At 37.7% G+C, this 20,504-nt stretch overlaps 1 protein-coding gene across 1 annotated transcript in view; it reads right to left on the bottom strand.

The window, feature by feature from the left end:
* Nucleotides 1–20,504, bottom strand: part of DNAH17 (dynein axonemal heavy chain 17) — a 237,396-nt gene that overhangs the window by 157,706 nt on the left and 59,186 nt on the right. Inside the window, exons 21-25 of the mRNA XM_072645176.1 lie at nt 20,228–20,397; nt 19,111–19,333; nt 16,804–16,920; nt 15,585–15,671; nt 13,231–13,383 (exon numbers count right to left, since the gene is read on the bottom strand). Of these exons, the coding sequence (XP_072501277.1) occupies nt 13,231–13,383; nt 15,585–15,671; nt 16,804–16,920; nt 19,111–19,333; nt 20,228–20,397 (750 nt within the window). The remainder of the gene's footprint in view (nt 1–13,230; nt 13,384–15,584; nt 15,672–16,803; nt 16,921–19,110; nt 19,334–20,227; nt 20,398–20,504) is intronic.

Raw genomic sequence — 20,504 nt, forward strand, 5'->3', positions numbered from 1 at the left:
TAGCATCCAGATGACTTTACCAAGGAAGTGACACCTGACCTAAGCCTTGAAGGAAGAGAATTCTGAAAGACAAAGCTGAGGAAGAAGTGTGCTTTAAGCATGGAGGAAAGCTTGAATGAATGTAAAGAATCTGGAAATGACATTGAGAAATGACGAAACATGTTACAGTCTAGTTTGGTTAGAACACACAATACATTAACAGGAAGTAAAGTGACATTAAACTGGAAAGGTCTTTTGAAGTCAAATTATAAATGGCCTAAAAAGTCAGGATGAGTTTTTATTTTATTCTAAAGACACCAGGGAGCTACTGAAGATTTCTCAGTAAGGGAGTGATATCATCAGATCTATAAAACTGGAAGATTATTCTGACAGTTTTAGTAAGACTATATTGGAAAAGAGGAGATACTAGAGGACTGCACAACAGTTCAGATAAGTGTTGATGGGGACTTAATCTAAAGAAATGACCTTATGAGTAAAGAAAAGAGGATATGTGAGAGATGTTGTAGAAGGAGAATTATTAGAATCTGGCAATGAAATTTGTGTGAGGAACGAATTAAAATTAAGAAGCAAAGATTATTTTGAGGTGTTTAGCCTGGGTATCTGGGAGGATGGTGATACCACCTAGAGAAATAGGGAAAGCAGAAGGCAGGGAGATGATATGTTCAAATTTAGATTTGTTGAGTTTGAGCTACCAACAAAGTATTCAAGTGGAGCATCCAGGAAGCAGCTGGGGACATGGGACTAACATACAGGGAAGAAAGTGGGGCTGCGTTTGCGTTTCCATAGAAGAAATAATTAGATCTATAGGAGTACATAAGAACAACAGAGAGAGTAGCAAGAGACAGACAGACAGAGTGAAAGTTCCAGAACTAGGTCATGGGGAACACTTATACTCAGGGACAGGTGGAGGTGAGGAACCAGTAAAATAGAAGGAAAAAGAGCAGTTTTACAGGTAAGAGAAAAAACATTACTTTCTAGTAGTGTCATAGAAGTCAAGGAAGGTGAGAGTATCCAGGAGGAGGTGAGGACAATTCTCAAAAGATGCAGAAAGCTGAAAGAAAGGAGGGAGTTGTGAAGAAAAGCCCTTAGATTTAGCAGTGGAGAGCACTGAAAGAGAAGCTTTAGCCAGAGGTAGTGTCAGGCTTTACAGTCAAGTGAAAGTTTTTTAAGGATGGAAAAACCTAATTCTATTTATAGGCAATAGGAAAGAACTGTTAGGGAGAGAACAAAGATTAATGGATGAGAAAGGGAATTATTGTTTGGCAAGCTCCCAAAGAAGATAAGAAGGGATGAGAAAGGGATAAAACATGGAGGGATTAGCCAAGGCAAGGGCAAAGGTTAGGGCCACTTCTGTCTCTGAGATGAGCAAATGAGGAATGAATGGGTATAGATGTAGAGAGGGTAATGAAGTGGAGGAGGAGGAAAGAGAGAGCTCTTTACAGATGGCCTCAATTTTTTCGGTAAAATAGGTTATCTACTTAGAGAAAGAGTGGTGGGAGTAGAATTGGGGATTTGATAAGAGTGGAGGAGGTTTGCAACAGTCATTGTGGGGGTTGTGATAGAAGTCAATCAAAAGTTAATAAAATGACTGCCAAGAAGGCCCATTTGAAGTTAAATAATATGAATCTGTAATGGACACTGTCACAATTCAATGACTTCCTTCAGTGACGTTCAGCAATTGGGGGATAGCGAAGCAGATGATGAGAATGACACAAGGTTGGCTATTAGTAGAATATGAAAAATAAAAGGAGAAAGACAAATAGTTTGAGGGGTGGAAAGAAATGCGTTTTTAAACTACTTCACCATGGGGTAAAGTCATTGAAGGGAAGAAAATGAAACCAGAACAAGGGTGCTAGGCTGGGGAAACAGGGAGGGATGGAAGGAGTGGAAGCTACAGTAAGGATAAAGATCAAGTTTAGAAGTGAAGTGGAGGCAAACATGGAAGTATAGGAGCTTGTCATAATTTTAGGCTTCACGATCTTGTACGTAGATCACTTATTGGTGATTTCCATTCTTTCCCCACCACACTCCCACACACAGCTTCATTATTCATATAGCATTTTTGCAACCAGAGACGTAAAGGGGAATGTTCTCTTTTATCATTAGTATACACACCCCCACCAGTTGAATGAAATTAAGTCTAAAGGGCATGACTAGTAAGACACAGATTAGTCACTTTTCTCTAAACCTCTTCAAAAACCCTCCAACTCCCATAAATGTTATTATACATCAGATGTAGAATAATTACAACTAATTTCACAGAAGACTGAAGCCCTAACAAGGTAAAGAACTATCACAATAAAATTCTAATACTTGAATGCCTACTCAGCAACCTTCCCCCACCAGCCTCTACATGTCCCCAACAGGAACACAAGACAATTCACATGTAGGGTCTTACCCAGGATAGTACCCTAAAGCTGCCATGATTCTGCCTGAACTTAGACCAACCATAAAGAGACTCTGTTGTACAATGAAGAAAATGAGGAGAGCAAGGAAGGAATAGGGAATGGACAGCTGCATCAGGGAAGGAAATAAAGCTGAAACCCATCTGGGGCTAGTCCTGTCCCTAGAGAGATTACTCAGGCAGAATCCAAGATGGCCAACTCTAGACACTACCACATGAGGAGGAGGAAGTAACCTTGCCACTCAGTCTCTGATATCTGCTCATCAGAAAAAGGAAGTGAAGAAAATGAGTGATAGGAAAATAAAACAAAGCTGAAACTTCAAAAATATCAAGCAAAAAGCCTCTTTACTAAGATCCAGTGATTAACAGGCAGACAAATCAACAGGAAAGATCTTAAAAACAAAAAGAAATAACAAATAAGAAAATATAAAGATCTCTTAGTAAATATAACATGAAGTAAAGAGAACTAAACAGTACCTGACATAAAACAAATTCTGTGGACTCCCCAAGACTTAACTCTCCAGTAGCATAGTTTGCATCTGAATACCGTGCTGTTAGATAACAATAGTGTGCCCAGATCCGGGACAATCTCGAGGGCGGGGAGATCTCTCTCCCATCACGTTTCTCACGGGAAGAGGCGGAAATACACGAGATAGCTCGGTTCCGCCCGAGACTGTCCACACGGAATTGAGCTTCCAACCCCAACACCCAAGGATCACAAAGAATAAGAAATTCAAAAATAGTTCAAAAAAGAAGTTATATTCACAAAAGAACAAACAAGGAATGATTATAGGTCAGAAACTGGAACTCAACACAAATTTAACAACAAAATGATCAGATTAAAGAAATGAACTCATGCTGAAGAATCTCTCTAAAGAATGAAAATGAGATTGGAATATTTGTAACATAAACATAATAATATGTAAGAAAATCTGGCAGAAGTGAAAAGCAACAAGATTAAAAGAACACCAGACTTTTCTATATGCCTAAGTGAGTAACAGGAAAAAAAATGCACAAAGGTAACAAGAATGATAGGACATGGTGGGGTGGAGCCAAGATGGCAGAGTAACAGCATGCACTTTCTAGAGCAGTCCCACCAAACCCAGCCAAATACCTGTAAAAAAAATTGCTGTAAAAAAATTCTGGAGCTGCAGAACCCACAAAATGACAGACTAAAGCAAATCTTCAGCCCAAGACACCCTGGAAGGTTGCTGGGAAGTGTCTATCGTGCCACACAGGGGGCAGGGGGCAGTCTAGTGTGGGCCATGCTAGCACAGGTAAGATCTGAACAGTCCTTAGGGAGACTGAATCTTTCTCACCTGTGGCAATTTCCAGACTTTAGGACCCCAAAAAACCAAGGACAAATTGGAAGGTCAGTGGAAAAAGCCTGTGGGACAGTGGAGTGGTCTGGCTCCAGCCCCAGGGTGGCAGAGGGGGAGGGGGAGGAGGAACCCACAACAGCCATAGCAGCAGCAGGGGAAGAGACAGTGACTGTTCCTGGAGCTCTAGGTCCACAGATTGTGGGGGAATCCAGAAGCTGACAGTATATTCCCCACCCCCACTGGAAGTAGAGATCTACCTCAACAAAGAGCTCGAAATTCAAATAAATGGCTGGGGAAATGAGCAAAAACTGGAAAAAGAATCAGACTACAGAATCTTACTTTGGTGACAAGGAAGACTAAAACATGCAAACAGAAGGCAACAAGGTCAAAACTCCTCCATCCAAAACCTCCAAGAAAAATATGAATTGGTCTCAGGCCATGGAAGAACTCAAAAAGGATTTTGAAAATCAAGTAAGAGAAGTAGAGCAAAAATTGGGAAGACAAATGAGAGTCATGCAAGAAAATTATGTAAAATGAGCCAACTGCTTGCTAAAGGAGACCCAAAAAATGCTGAAGAAAATAACACTGTAACAAATAGACTAACCCAAATGACCAAAGAGATCCAAAAAGTCAATGAAGAAAAGAATGCCTTAAAAAGCAGAACTGGCCAGATGGAAAAGGAGGTCCAAAAGCTCACTGAAGAAAATAATTCCTTAAAGATTAGAATGGAGCAGATGGAAGCTAATGGCTTTATGAAAAATCAAGAAATTATAAAAAAAAACCAAAGGAATGAAAAAAATAGCAGTCAATGTAAAATATCTCATTGGAAAAACAACTGACCTAGAAAAGAGATCTAGGAGAGACAATTTAAAAATTATGGGACTACCTGAAAGCCATGATCAAAAAAAGAGCCTAGACATCATCTTTCAAGAAATTATCAAGGAAAACTGCCCTGATATTCTAGAACCAGGAGGTAAAATAGAAATGGAAAGAATCCACTGATCACTTCCTGAAAGAGATCCCCAAAGGAAGACTCCTAGGAATATTGTAGCCAAATTCCAGAGCTCCCAGGTCAAGGAGAAAATGTTGCAAGCAGCCAGAAAGAAACAATTTGAGAATTGTGGAAATACAATCAGGATAACACAAGCTTGTACATTAAGGGATCAAAGGGCTTAGAATATGATATTCCAAAAGTCAAAGGAACTAGGATTAAAACCAAGAATCACTTCCCAGGCAAAACTAAATATAATACTTCAGGGGGAAAAATGGCAATCCAATGAAATAGAGGACTTCCAAACATTCTTGATGAAAAGATCAGAGCTGAATAGAAAATTTGTTTTTCAAACACAAGAATCAAGAGAAGCATGAAAAGGTAAACAGGAAAGAGAACTCATAAAGGACTTTCTAAAGGTGAATTGTTTACATTCCCTATATGGAAAGATAATATTTGTACCTCTTGAGACTTTTTTCAGTACTAGGGTAGTTGGAGGGATTATATACATATAGACAGAGGGCACAGGATGAGTTGAATAGGAAGGGATGATATCTAAAAGAAAAATTAAGGGTTGAGAGAAAAATATATTGAGAGTTGAGAGGCAGAAACAGAATGGAATAAATTATCTCTCACATAAAAGAGGCAAGAAAAAGCTTTTTCAATGGAAGGGAAGAGAAGGGAGACGAGAGGGAAAAAGTGAACCTTACTCTCATCACATTTGGCTTAAGGAGGGAATAACATGCATACTCAATTTGCTGTGAAACTCTATCTTACACTACAGGAAAGTAGGGGAAAAGGGGATAAGCAGGGGGTGGGGGATGATAGAAGGGAGGGTAAATGGGAGGAGGATGTAATTGGAAGTAAATACTTTTAAGGAGGGATAGGGTCAAAAGAGAGAATAGAATAAATGGGGGATAGGATAGGATGGAGGGAAATATAGGTAGTCTTCCACAATATGACTTTTATGGAAGTCTTTTGCATAACTATACATGTATAACATATACTGAATTGCCCACCTTTTCAGTGGGAATGGGTGGGGAAAGAGGAAGGGAGAGAAATTGGAACTCAAAGTTTTAAAAATGAATGCTAAAAATTGTTTTTACATGCAACTGGGAGATGAGATGTGTGGGCAATGGGGTATAGAAATCTATCTTGTCCTCCAAGAAAATAGAGAGGAAGGGGATAACAGAAGGGAGGGGTATGATGAAAGGGAGGGTAGATTGGGGGAAGGGGTAATTGGAATACATGCTGTCTTGGGGTTGTAGGAGGGGAGAGATGGGGAGAAAATCTGGAACTCAAAATCTTATGGAAATGAATGTTGAAAACTAAAAATAAATAAATTCGAGTTAAAAAAATAAAATCATGTGACATCTATAGGAAGAAAAAAAAGAATGATAGGATGCACCTATATTAAATTGCTTGCCTTCTCAATGGGGGTGGAGGGTAGGGAGAGAGGAAGGGAGAGAATTTGGAAGTCAAAATTTTAAAATAAAATGTTAAAAATTCTTTTTTACAAATAACTGGGGAAAAATAAAATACTAAACAAAAAAAGGTGAAAAAAAAGAAAAAATGCTATTTGCCTCCAGAGAAAAAACTGATAGAGTCTGAATGCAGACTGAAGTGTGTACCTGTGTTGGTGTATACATACCTACATGTATGTGTATGTATTCTACATGCATATACTCATGCATACATTCATGCATACACATATATTCTTGGCAGGTTTTTTTTGGATCTGCATTTTATTTTGCAACAAGGCTAATATGGAAATGTTTTTTATGACTGCACATGTATAATCTATATCAAATTGCTTGCCTTCTTAAGGAGAGGGGAGGAGATGAAGGGTGAGAAATATATAAAATTCAAAAAATTTTTTTAAATGTTTAAAATTTTTGTTTACATGTAACTGAGGAAAAAATAAAGGAAAAACTAAATGTAACAAAAAAGAAGAAAAAAATGATACATCTCAGACAGCAAGGTGGCGCAATGGATAGAAGACTGGCCCTGGAGTCAGAAAGACCTGAGTTCAAATCCAGTCTCAGACATTAGCTATGTGACCCTGGGTAAGCTACTTAACCATCATTAACTCCAAAAAAAAAAAGAAGAATTTAAGAAAAGGAATGATAGGATTCCTGGAAGAACTTTACAAATCCAAAAACCTAAGCTGAATTAAACTAGTAGGGCCAACCCATGGATCATACTTAGATTCTTCCTTTCTGCTTCCAGTAGACCACATGGGCTATGTGGAAATTTTAATGGCTGCTTTGGGGCACATGATAACTCAGTCTTGTAGTGGTGTGTTAGTAAATATTTAATATTTGGCTCTCCAGAAGAAAAATAAATGTACCCATGGGACACTTTTAAGTCCCTAGTCACTCACTTACATAAGATTCCCCTAAGAATACAGGAGATAGAAATGATTGAACTGAAGCTAAACATCCTAAGGCAACATAGAATTGATTAAGGAGGGAAAGGACATTTCTACAGGAAGAATGCATCCAAAGGAAAGGCAAACCTCTATTCCACTATGTGGAGGTGACAATCCACCTCAGAGTAGAGATGGATTGTAAAAGGGAAGAAAGTTTCTGCTGATCCTCAGTTAAGGGTCAATGCCTTCACTGAAAACAGCTGGGTAGCACTCCAGCTGGAAAGAGGGCAGCATCCACCCCACTCTCCAGACCACTCAGGGACTGAAGGTGGAAAAGACACTGCAGCTGCCCACCGAAGAGCAAGAGATCAGGAGATCAAACCATCCAGAAGAAAAATCTCACCCTGAGAACAGGACAGTGGTTGTGCCACCTGCCCAGTGGAATGGAACCTGGTGAGAAGCCAGCACAGCTTACAGTGAACTGTTTGACCCAGCCCAGGAACATACTGTCCATTCTGGCCACTGCACCCTAGGAGGAGCTGCCCAGCTGAATGATTGCCCCTCTATCAGAGACACTGAGCTCTGTAAAAGAGCTAGTTCAATGAAAAAGCACAGCTGAATGATGGAGAAACTTCAAGAAACTTCACAAGGAATCTCTGAAGCAAGAAAAAATGTCCAGAATCTGCCAGAATTGTTGGTTGTCTTGGCCGTGTGTGTCCTTTACACATGTACTCCGTATCATTGTACTGTAATTTAGTGCCCACTTTTCCCTGCTTCTGGATTCTGTGTTTGTGTGAGAATGTGCCCCAGAGATCTGGGAGAGATGCTTTGTAACTGCTGTCCTTGCTATACTATTTGAGCAAATGCATTTGTTAAGGAACTGATTGAGGGAAAACACGCTGTTAGGTGCTGAGCTAGCTTTTAGGAGGATAGCCACCCACATGGTAACCCCATCTAGTAACAGCCATCCCAGGGGACATAACCTGCCAGTGGTGGTGTGAGTTGGGCTGGTGAGTCCTGAGGGTGGTGCTGCACACATTCCTCATACCTTAACCAGAGAAGTACAAATCAAAGAAAGAGAACTTTAGATAATATTATTAGTGGATGGCAATTTTAAAGTTTTAGATCCTGACAAAAGTTCTACATTACTATCTCCAAAACACATTCAGTAGAATGGAATTGGATTTATATCAAGCATACAAGGATATTTCAACATCAAGGAACCAATTAAACAAACAGTTAATGATTACATTAAAAAATAAAAGCTTTCAAAACTACACAATAGTTACAGAAAAAAGCCTCTGACAAAGTATAACTTTTATGTTAGAGACTCTTCAAAGCATAGGCATGAAAGGGCAAAAGTATGTATCTAAAACCAAATGCTAGCATTATTGGAGGAGACACTAGAAATTTTTCCAGTAAATACGAGAATAAAACAAAGGATGCTTCCTTTTCCCTATTGTTGTCTGATATAGTTCTAGAAATGCTAACAATAACCATCTGAAAAAAGAAATTAAAAGTAAATGGATAGACAAAGAAGAGGTGAAGCTATCCCTATTTGCTAATGCTATAATGATTAAATTAGAAAATCTTAACAAAAAAGCAAAAAAATGAAGTAATCAATATTGCTAGTAAGTTAGCAGGATACACAATAAGCTCACAAATTTAATTGCACTTATATGTAGTAACAAGAAAACTCAATAGGAAATAATAGAACAGGGAGCCCATTCAAAATAACTGTAAACTGCCCCAAATATCTGGGAGTCAGTCTGCCAGACTACACTCTAGATATGCATAGATACAATTTTGAAAGAGCTCTTTAAAGAAATAAAGAATGATCTAATTAATTGGAGGGAGATTCATTGGTCATGGTTAGGTTACAAAACTATAACACAAATAAAAAATAATACAATCCAATCAAATGACCAAAAGTATGTAATCTACAGAGCTTAACAAAATAATAAAATTAATCTGGAGAAAAAAAAGACCTAGAATCTTGAGGAAAATAATGAAAAAGGTAGGAATGAAGGGGGAATAGCATTTCTAAACTTCAATTTATACTACAAAGCAGTACTCATTAAAACTATTAAAACTAAACCCTAGAACATAAATTACATCGGAAAGAAGTCCCTATTTGACAAGAATTGCTGGGATAACTAGAAAGAAGTATGGCAGAGATTACCTTTAGACCACCAATATGCTCAAATGGATACTAGAATATTAAAAGTCAACTACCTTAATTAACTTTTGCTACAAGCCAATAAGAGACAGAAGCAATCACAACAAAAGAGATAATTCTGTTTACATGAAATTGAAAGATGTTTGTACAAACAAAATTAACCATAACTAGAATAAGAAGAGATGCAGTTGAAAAATCTTTCCATCAAATATCTATGATATTTGATTAAATTCAAAATACATCGGAAGCTAACTCAAATACATAACACGAAAAGCTATTCCATAATGGATGTAGTCAAAGAAGATGAACAAACAGTTCTTCAAAGAAGAATAGCAGTCTATTAACAACCATATTAAATATTGCTCTAGATAATAGTAAGAAGATAAATGTAAATCAAACAACTTTTAGGTTTTACCTCATACCCAACAAATTGTCAAAGATAACAAAAATGGAAATAATCAAGATTAGGGGGTCTGTGGAAAGAAAGTCATATTAATATATTATTGGTGGAACTGTGAATTGGCTCAATTATTCTAGAAAACCAGGTGTAATTTATGCAAAGAGTTACTAAAATGTCCAGTCTTTAACTCAGAGACCCTAGTGGTTGGCATATGCCCTCCAGGAGGTCAATGATAAAAATAAAGGTCCTATATATACAGAATATTTACTATAATACTTTTTATAGTAGAAAAAGATGAAAACATAGTAGATCAGAGAATAGCTATTAAAATGATAACTTAGGATCGGGGAAACAAAAAACAAAAGCCTGCTTTTAGCCTAGACACACATCAGCTCAACTCAAAGATCTGTACCTTCTGACTGAAAGAACCAAAAGCTACAACACTCAGCCAACATCATGAATCAGAAAAAGCAGACGAAAAGTGAAAAAACCATAGAATCTTTCTATGGGGATAAGGACCAAAACACAAACACCAAAGAGGTTAGAGCTGAGACTGTACTTCCATCTGAAACCTCAGATGGGACTATGAATTTCTCGCAAGCACAACTAGATTACCTGGAACGTCTGAAGAAGGATATAAAAGAAAAACTGGCCAATGATTTTAAAACTATAAAAAAAGAATTCACTGATGAGAACATCACCCTGAAAAAGAAAATTGAAGAAATGGAAAAGGAAGTTCAAAAATTAACTGGAGAGAATAATTCCCTAAAAGGAAGAGCTAATCAAATGGAAAAGGAAACTCAAAACCTAATTGGGAAAATTGATCAGATGGAAAAGGAAACCCAAAACCTAACTGGGAAAATTGGTCGAATGGAAAAAGAAGTACAAAAATTAAATGGAGAAAATAGCTCCTTAAAGGGAAAAATTGGTCAGATGGAAAAGGAGATGGAAAAGCTAACTGAAGAAAACACTACGATGAAGATTAGAATTGGGCAAGTAGAAACTAATGACTCAATGAGGCAACAAGAATCAGTCAAACAAAATCTAAAGAATGAAAAGATAGAAGAAAATGTATAATATTTAATTGGAAAAACAACTGACCTGGAAAATAGATCCAGGAGAGAAAATCTAAGAATTATTGGCCTGCCAGAAACCCATGATGAAGAAGAGTCTGGACAATATCTTCCAGGAAATCATCAAGGAAAACTGTCCAGAAGTACTAGACTCAGAGGGCAAAATAGTCATCGAAAGAATCCACCGTTCCCCTCCCGAAAGGGATCCCAAACTCAAAACCCCAAGAAATATAGTTGCCAAATTCCAGAGCTATCAAGTGAAGGAGAAAATACTACAAGCAGCCAGAAAGAAACAATTCAAATATCAAGGACACACAGTCAGGATCACACAGGACCTTGCAGCTTCTACATTAAAAGATCGAAAGAATTGGAACCCAATATTCCATAAGGCAAAGGAGTTGGGACTTCAACCAAGGATCAACTACCCCGCAAAGTTCAGCATAACATTTCAGGCAAGGAGAAAGTCATTCAACGAAATAAGGGATTTCCAGAGCTTCCTGACCAAAACACCAGAACTCAATAGACAATTTGATCTTCAAATGCAGGTCTCCAGAGAATCATAAAAAGATAAACAAGTATCTATCCCAAGGTGAAAGTGTTCAGGAGTAGCAGCAACCTTGTGAACTTGAGAGGTCTACAGTTCCTAGATCCTTGTGGTGACAGCTGACTGGTGCCAAGGAGAAGATTCCTAGAACCTGTTCCTTATGCCCTTGTGGATCATGACCACCAATAAGAGGACGACCTACTTTGGGCCCACTGTGTCGGGTGCTAGGAGCTGTTTGGACAATATAGAACTGAGGTGAAATGGCAGTCCCACAGATTGTTTTATGTTCTTTTTTTAAAAAATAGTATTTTAATTTTTCCAATTATATGGAAAGATAGCTTTCAACATTCATTTTTACAGGATTTTTAGTTTCAAATATTTTCTCCCTTCCTTCCTCCCCTACCCCTCCAAGATGGCAAACAATCTGATATAGGTTATATAAGTGTAATCATATAAGTATATTTTGATATCAGTCATGCTGTGAAAGAAGAAACAGAACAAAAGGAAAAGCCCACACACAAAAAAGGTGAAGAGTGTGCTTCTATCTGCATTCAGATTCCATGAGTTCTTTCTCTGGAGGTGGATAACATTTTCATCCTTCAAAATTGTCTTGGATCATCATATTGCTGAGAAGGGCTAAATCAATTATAGTTAATCATTGCAAAATGTTGCTGTTACTGTGTACAATGTTCTCCTGATTCTGCTCATTTCATTCAGTATCAGATCACGTAAGTCCTTCCAGGTTTTTCTGAAATCCCCCTACTCATCATTTCTTGTAGCACAATAGTATTCCATTACATTCCACAACTTGTTTAGCCATTCCCAAATTGGTTGGCATCCCCTCAATTTCCAATTCTTTGCCATGACATAAAGAGCTGCAATATTTTTTTTTGGTATATGTGGGTCCTTTTCCCTTTTTAGTGATCTCTTTGGGATACAGACCTAGTGATGGTATTGCTAGATCAAAGGTATGTACAGTTTTACAGCCCTTTGGGCGTAGTTCCAAATTGCTCTCCAGAATGGTTGGATCAGTTCACAATTCTGCCAGCAACGCATTAATGTCCCAATTTTCCCACATTTTTTCCGACATTTATCATTTCCCTTTTCTGTCGTATTAGCCAATCTCAGAGGTATCATATGGGGACACTTGGAGTTGTTTTAATTTGCATTTCCCTAAGCAATAGTGATTTAGAACATCTTTTCATAAGTAACGTTAATTTCTTCATCTGAAAACTGCCTGTTTGTATCCTTTAACCATTTATCAGTTGGTGAATGATTTGCATTCTTATAAATCTGATTCAGTTCTCTATATACTTGAGGAATGAGGCCTTTATCAGAAACCCTTGCTGTACAGATTGCTTCCCATCTTTCTGCTTTGCTTCTAATCTGATTGTGTTTGTTTTGTTTGTGCAAAGGCTTTTTAATTTAATGTAATAACATTATCTATTTTACATTTCAAAAAAAATAAAATAAAATAAAATGATAACTTAGAAGAAATGATGAATATGATGAATACAGAAAAATGTGGGAAGACATATGACTTGATACAAAATCAAGTGAACAAAACCAAGAAAACAATAAATGTAAGAATTACAATGGAAATGGAAAGGACAACAAGAAAACAACTGAAACTGAATGCTGTGTGATCAGTAAAGAGATGTGAGAATGTACCTCCCTTCTTTGCAGAGGTGGGAGACTATGGGTATAAGGATAATGTTGTAGGTGGTTAGCTTTTCCTGAATTGTTTTCGTAAAATAAGTGATGGCAGGTTAAAAAAAAAAAAAGGTGATGTAAAAATAAACAATATCCATAAAAACATTTTTAAAAGAAATTAAGCCTAAAGTTGAATCCAGCCTACCTCAAAATTCCCTACCTCTGAACTTGACTGATTGAATAAAATTATAATGAACATCTACTTGCTTCATGATACCAATCCGCTCACTCACCAAGACAATCATATCCCAGAGCTCTTTCAACAGGCGGACCTCCTTGTGACAGGCTTTAAGTTGTTTGTAATCTGGGACTGAGACTTCAAACAAACCAGCTGACTTGGAAAGTTGTTCCATCACATTTTCCATAGTTGCAATGCTTTTTTGTTGCTAGAAGTAAAAGAAGAAGGCTAAGAATGATATTTAAAGGTTTCGTTACTTTCCAAATCCATTTTAGACCAAAGAGCAATGCTTTGCAAACTAATTTAGCTGTGAAGGACTTTGGGGCTTGAAATATGTTGACAGAACACAATAAAGTTTTACATATATGTGTATATATATATATATACACAATATATGTATATATAATATAATATATATAAATTCTATACTTGATAGTATAGAATACCCCCAAAATAAATCGAATTTGGAGAAATTTTGGATTAAAATCAAGAGAATTAAGCCTATTTCACAATAAAATATTGCCATATATAGTTCTTTTGATACATATATAATTTCAAACTTGCTATTTTAGAGGTAAAATTTTCAACAGTATTAAATTTTTTTCCCCGTGAAACTCCTATTCACATCACAAAATTCCACAGAACAGAATTCTTTGCCACCTCATTTTCCCATGAAATAGCTTTTCTTTTTCTTGTCATGATATATTTTTTCCAAATTCCTTCCCCAAATAATTCAGACTATAATTTTCATTAAAGAAGTACCATATGTAGCCCCATCTTTCATATGATGCCCAGGTACCCCTAATTCTGTGGGGAAAATATGCTGAATGAACACGTCTTAACTCTAAGTTGCCACCTCCATCATCTCCTGTTATCAATGTGGTAATGATGTCATTCTCTTTTAGAACCTCCACTGAGGGTGGCAAAGACAGGAAAAGTAGGGGAAATTTAGATCCATTAATTTGCCTACTTATTCCTGGCTTGGATTAAACAAACAAAATAGTCAGACAAAAGACAATGTTTGAAGATAGCCAAAAGAGGGATTGGAATTATTAAAGGGGATTTGATTATCCTTCTTCTCCCTGTCCCAATGACCACATCCCCCTCCTTCCGGTGCCAGCTGGGTTGCATTTCACTGTCAAAATTTCTCAATATGGAAGGTAGATAGTAGCAAAAAGCATTATCTCAACTCACTTCCATTCCAGGGGCCTGCAGATTATATAAACTGATGTTCCCTTGGGAGAAATGAACTTTTGCTGGCATAAACAAATTTTAAGACAATAAGTAAACTGTAAGCAAAGTATACTAGTGTCCATGCTAATGGGATCTAAATGGCAATAGTGTGTCCCTGGCTTTGGAGATAAAGAGAGTCAGATTATTTATAGGATCTAATAAGGGTCCTCATCACTTCCAGAAAAACTTTTGAACATATCTGGGGGAAAAAAATGAGTCAAAAAATCCTCTTTTCCCCTCCCTGATCAGAGAGTTAAAATCAGATTTATCCTCTAGAAGTTTTCTAGATCAGGATTTATGAAAGTTACCTAGGTCTACTCCATTTTAAATACCCCCCCACACACACACATACATACACATATTAGCATGACTTCCATGCAACCCAATGATGCCAGAGGAATTTCAGGGAATACCTCACAGCCCTAATACATGTGTAGGATTTGGAACTGGAAGGGATCCTTAGGGTTTATGTGGGTCACAACCTTTTCATGCCATGAATCCCCTCCTCCGCCACCTACACACACACTTTGGAGGTCTGGTGAAGCCTGTAGACACCATGCCAGAATAATGTTTAAGCCTATGTTCACAATTGAAGAAAATGCTATATTTCAGCTAAAGGTTAGTGAAAATAAAGGTTTTTTTAAAAGCCAAGCTCATGTACCCCACTAAAATCTTTCCAAGGTACCCCAACTTAAGAATCTGTAATGTAGACCAAATCTTCATCCAATTTACAATTCAAAGAAGGTTAAATGACTTACATAAAGGCACTTAGCTGTTAAAGAGCAGAAACAGTATTTGAACTTAGATCCTCTCACTATAATTCCAGAGCTCATTCTTCTATATCCCATTTTGGGGGAAGAATGACACAGAGGGCTATGAGGTGCTCTCAGAAATTGGGGGCATAAGAGAAAGGAGAGATATCATTAAGTGGATTTCTTAAATATGATCATTTCCTCTCTCCAAGCTAAGTTCACTGTCCCTAGCCCAATTTATAGATGCCCATGTTTATACAGAAACAAATATTCTGACTCTGAGGTCAGACAAATTTAGCCTCATCTCTATACTCACAAGAATTAAAGCATAAAAGAATGAAGAAACAATGCAGAATGTCACTTTTTACTGTCATTAATCATTGGCTGAAGGATGGCTACATCCTTGCACCTTTGAATTAAATACCTTATTCAGGGATTTGTAGGGTTCAGGATCTGTATAAGAAAAGGGGGCATCTCGTCTGAAAACTTCTCTAAATTCATGCTGCTTGAGCTAAAAGGAAAAAGAAAATATGGACTTTAGATTTCAAACAAATGACAAGATGAACTGAACAGTACAGTTTAAGTAATTTGTCATTGCAAATTAAATGCCATGTGGCCCAAATTCCAGCAGGTTCTGAAAGTTGTGTAGTACTAATGAATAGTATTGTTACTAATAATGTTTAATATAAAATTTTGGAATAATCTCTTTGCTCTCCCTGAAGCAAACTCAGAGAATGCTTCTTCCTATGTCAGCAAAAGCCAGCCAAGGCTGACTCTACACTCCTTAGGAGACCTTTAACCTAAGACACTATATCTTATTATCTATAGACATTTACTATGTTTGTTATGGCATATTAGTGGTAAAGGAAATATAGACATCTTAGGTCGTAATTTCTATTGAACTTTGTTTACTCTTTCCTATGTCAGTTATCTGTTTAGGGCAGGAAGCCTGCCACTTACTAGTGGTGGGATTTCCTTCTTTATCACCAAGACATATGTTTACCCAGCCTGGAGTCCCAAGGCCCAACTGACGTTGCTTTGTTAATTGTCTTGTCTTACTAAATTTATGATTTGTTCAACTAGGAGAGTTCCTTTCTCATGGCAAAATGTATATAAGCCGGAAGATTTCTGCACTGGGTAGCCAGAACATTTCTGGCTCCATAATGCATTATGTTACCGTTGTCTTTAATAGGGAATTGATCAGTTAATTAATTAAATCATAAAATGTGTGCATTTAGCCTGTTGCCTTTTCTCTAACCAAGTTTTCAGGTCAACATTACTAAGGTGGGGAAACCAGTGCTTTACCCAAGAAGTAGAAATTTAGTGGAACTGATAGCCTTTAGATTCCAGTATCATAAGACTGGGCTTAACACCTACTTAACAAGAATAATTAGCTAAAATAGAACACTATAAGGCGGCAAGTACTTCCACCTTCCTTTGTCCATACCCCAGTTAAACTCCCCTCTACCTTTCTATGGGTTTCTCTCTCCCCTCAACTGAATTTACCTTCAAAAGTTGATCTGAGAACACTTTGTGATGCTCTCTGTAACTAGGTACATTTTATAAAACTTGCCCTGAGTATTAAGAAAAGACAGTTGTGGCTCTGCTTAACAGGATTTCTCCCATGAGACAAACAATGGTACCTCAAACTGTTGGCATTTTCTTCTAATTATATTCACTTCGTTGGCCTGTAGAGGAGCCACATTTTGTTTGACTTGAATAGACAATTTCTTTGTATTGGTCCACTGCTCTGGTAGTTCCTGGAAGAAATAATGAATAAAGAGGTTACCTTTAAAATCCGATAAAGAGATGAGGATAAAGGAGAGTTTTCTTTTCTCTGTACCTAATGATCATATACATAACTCACAAAAGCTAGAATCGTATTCATCAAACACTATTTTCATCATGTTGAACCCCTGTTTGAGGCCCTATGTTAATAATCCATCGTATCAAGTCCAGACTTTCATTCTGAATTCCAAGACCTCAAACAACTTGTCCTCATTCTTGTATCTCACCAATCTTACCTCCCTTTCACCCCAATCATAGATTCTATACATTGCAAAAATGCTTACATGTGAAAGGGTCATTCCTTCTATCTGCCTTTTTCTTTTTTTAAAAAAAATCCTGAACTTAGTAACCATCAACAAACATATTACACAAATAAGAATAAAAATCAATCATATATGAAATTAGATTTCCAAAATTTATGGTGTGTTACACACACACTTACTACTATAACATATTATATCATTGTTCCAAACTGGTTTAATTTGATGTTCCCTGCACCTGACATGCAATTTTCAGATTTATCCCTTTGCACAGACCCTTGTGCCTAGAGTACAGGCCTCCTCACCTACTCATCTTAAAATCCCTAGCTTCCTTCAAAGCAACTCTTAGCTGCTCTTTCTTATATTAAACAGCAGATGGTGGTGTTGAACAAGGCAGACTAAGCTGTCAATGAGTTGGCAAGGTTGAGGGAGAACTCCCTTCATCTTTCCTTTATGAAGGCATAGTTTTAGTTCTTTCCTCTCATGCTCTGAGCTTTCTTTTAAAACTCCAATGGTATTTCTGTAATTCCTGCTATTCAAGAGTCTGAGGAGTTTGGAAATTCTGAATCCCCCAGAGGCAGGGGTCACTAGGCTGCCAAAGGAGGCACTAATTCACCCAGGTCAGAAAATGGAGGCCATACCTTCCATAAGCAGTCAGCTACGGTATTTAGCACTGAGTGACTGCAGTACTCAGCAGGGATACCTAGATAGTTAGATAAGGAGACCTAGTATCCAAAAACAAAACCAATAAACACACTGCATCAAGGAAGAAAAAGAAAAAAGCAGCTGCCAATGGTGTGATTTGAAAGTGAAAGTAAAATTACCCATGCAAACCATCTACAATGCAGGCCCTTTTATAAGTTCACATATCAAGTGGAATCTGTCCCCTAATATTATTCTCCTCTCTATAATGCACTATAATCTCAGCTAAACATGCAGCTCAAATCTCCATCCATTTTTTTTTACTGGCAAATTCCAATTAAGTTTATGAAACCTCAGTATTTGAAATCTGCTTCCTTTTCAAGTTTGTCTTCCATCCATTACAATTTTCACTGTTAACATTCAACGTTCAAGTAAGCAGTTTTGCCACAGATTGGCCTGATTTTAATACATTTTCATTTGCATACAGAGAAAACCACCATTTTCAGAGATAGCTTTTCTCAAAGTAGTCCAAGAGGGGGAAGGGAAAGAAAAACCATTATGGCTGGCTTCCTTTCCGTTCAATTTTACGCTAGAGAATGAGAAAAGATAGGGAAGAAATGGGTGAGGAAAACAGGAGAATTGATCTCAGCAGCCAGAAAAACATGGAAGGGATCTCAGATGATTTCTGGCAGCCTCCTGAATATCTGTCCTTGGTTCCCCAAGGCTTGCTCTTCTCCCTGAAATGACAGTCCTGCCAGCCCTCAGGACAACCTATGATGGTAAAATGGAGCAGCTGGCCTCTGGCCGGGATGCTGTTCTAGTTCTGAATTTCACAATTTTCCACCTGTCCATCTAGGTCAACGTCTCTGGTCCCTTTTTCTTCTACCCTCACATCTCTGCTCCTTTATTGCACATCTTCCACTAGTATGACTGTCATCTATGGCATTTAGCTCAATGGGTATATGGGAAAAGCTTTTTTCCCCTCTCTTTTCCTTCTCACTTTAGAACTATTTGAGTTAGATTTGCATGATTCTCAGGCAAATACGTTCATATTAGTCCTCGTTGAGGGTACTCTAGCTACAATCAGAAGTCTGTCAGTCCTTAAAGCAATACAGAAACCAAAGCTTACACTTCCCCTGTGGAGTGTTCAGCGCTGTCACAGCACTAGCCGTACAGTAGGTGCTTAATTATTTGTTGCTTGATTATATGAATACCTTCATTATCCACATAATCCAACTGGTTAGCAACCAGATACCTCACCTGTAACTTCATATGTATTTCTTCTGGCATCTCCTCTCCATAGGTCTTTAGTAGTTCAATAGTTTGCTTCAGAGGTTCAAACATGTTGTCTGTTGCTATCTGTCTCTCTTTGACCCTCATTAAGTGCCCCATGACTGATACAAGCCCATCATAATCACCCTCTTTTAGAGGTTTGGTTAAACCTGCTCTGGCTTCTTTCATGAAAGCTTCCAAATCAGCCAGACTGAAAAACAGTAATTTGTAAAGTAGTCAATAATCTTCATGACTCGTAATCTAACAAGTACCAAAGAAAAATTAAAATGGATAATGGGGCAAAGAGATATCCTGTTAGGAAAACAGACAAATGGACCCAAGCCAAGTAGAAAACATTGGCATATATGACAGGAGTACATATCTGGAAGGTATCCATTTATTTTAATGGAGTGTTCTTTGAAGGCATTAAGTAGATCAAGGTAGGAAAGTCTTACATGCATGGGAGAACAATGAACAGAGTGAAAGCTTCAGATAACCATTGAGATGAGGAAGTAATAGCCTCTGGCTGGAATGGCTAGATGAACTGGACCTCTGGCCTCCTTGGTCTGAACTTTTCCCACTTAACTGGATGTGTGCTCTCTTTAGACCAGGGTGAGGTCTTGGACACCAGGACCATGATATCATCAAGGTTCATCCTCCCCCAGGTCCAATCTCCTTCCTTTATCTTAGAGCAGCTTCTGAGCCATACCCTCCACACTTCTTCTCCCTTAGGGATATGTGAGATCAGGCCCCAAATCCAGATGCCCCACCCTAGAGCTTTTAGAATTTCTACCTTGGATCCCTTTTCTTGGATCAGTCTAAGACCTGACCTAATAAAAATTTTCTTTCTCTACTTTGGAGAAATTGTCCAGTAATTTTAAGTGCATAGAATATTATGGCTTCTCAGGTACCTCAGAAATTGTGGGGCCCCTCATTTTGCAGATAATGGAACCACAAGAATGATGACAGCATTTATACTATGTAGTTATGTATCTCTTCAGAGCAGGATGGGATCCTAAGACATCCCAGAAAACTAATGAGTTTTCATTTTCAAGACAGGCATCATTCATCAGATGAAGGTGAATCTAAATGAAGAACATCCTACCTATTAGTAACATGGTCAATCAGATGCTGCTTAAACATGAGGCTCCACCGTTTAATGATATTGAGAAGTGCTTGTTTAAATGGACGGCAATCACTCTGTAACCAACCATTAAATACTTTGCTGTTCTCAAACTTGGAGACTTCCTCATAAAGCTTCTCATAAGAATCAATCTGAAAAGCACACATCAGTGTCACATTAGAACTGTAAAATGAACTAGTGATATTCTTAGAGAGCACAGAGAATTAGAATCTTTTGAGAGTGGCTTCTCTCTGGAGTT

This window comes from Notamacropus eugenii, chromosome 2 (assembly GCF_028372415.1).
Source record: "Notamacropus eugenii isolate mMacEug1 chromosome 2, mMacEug1.pri_v2, whole genome shotgun sequence".
NCBI lineage: Eukaryota > Metazoa > Chordata > Mammalia > Diprotodontia > Macropodidae > Notamacropus > Notamacropus eugenii.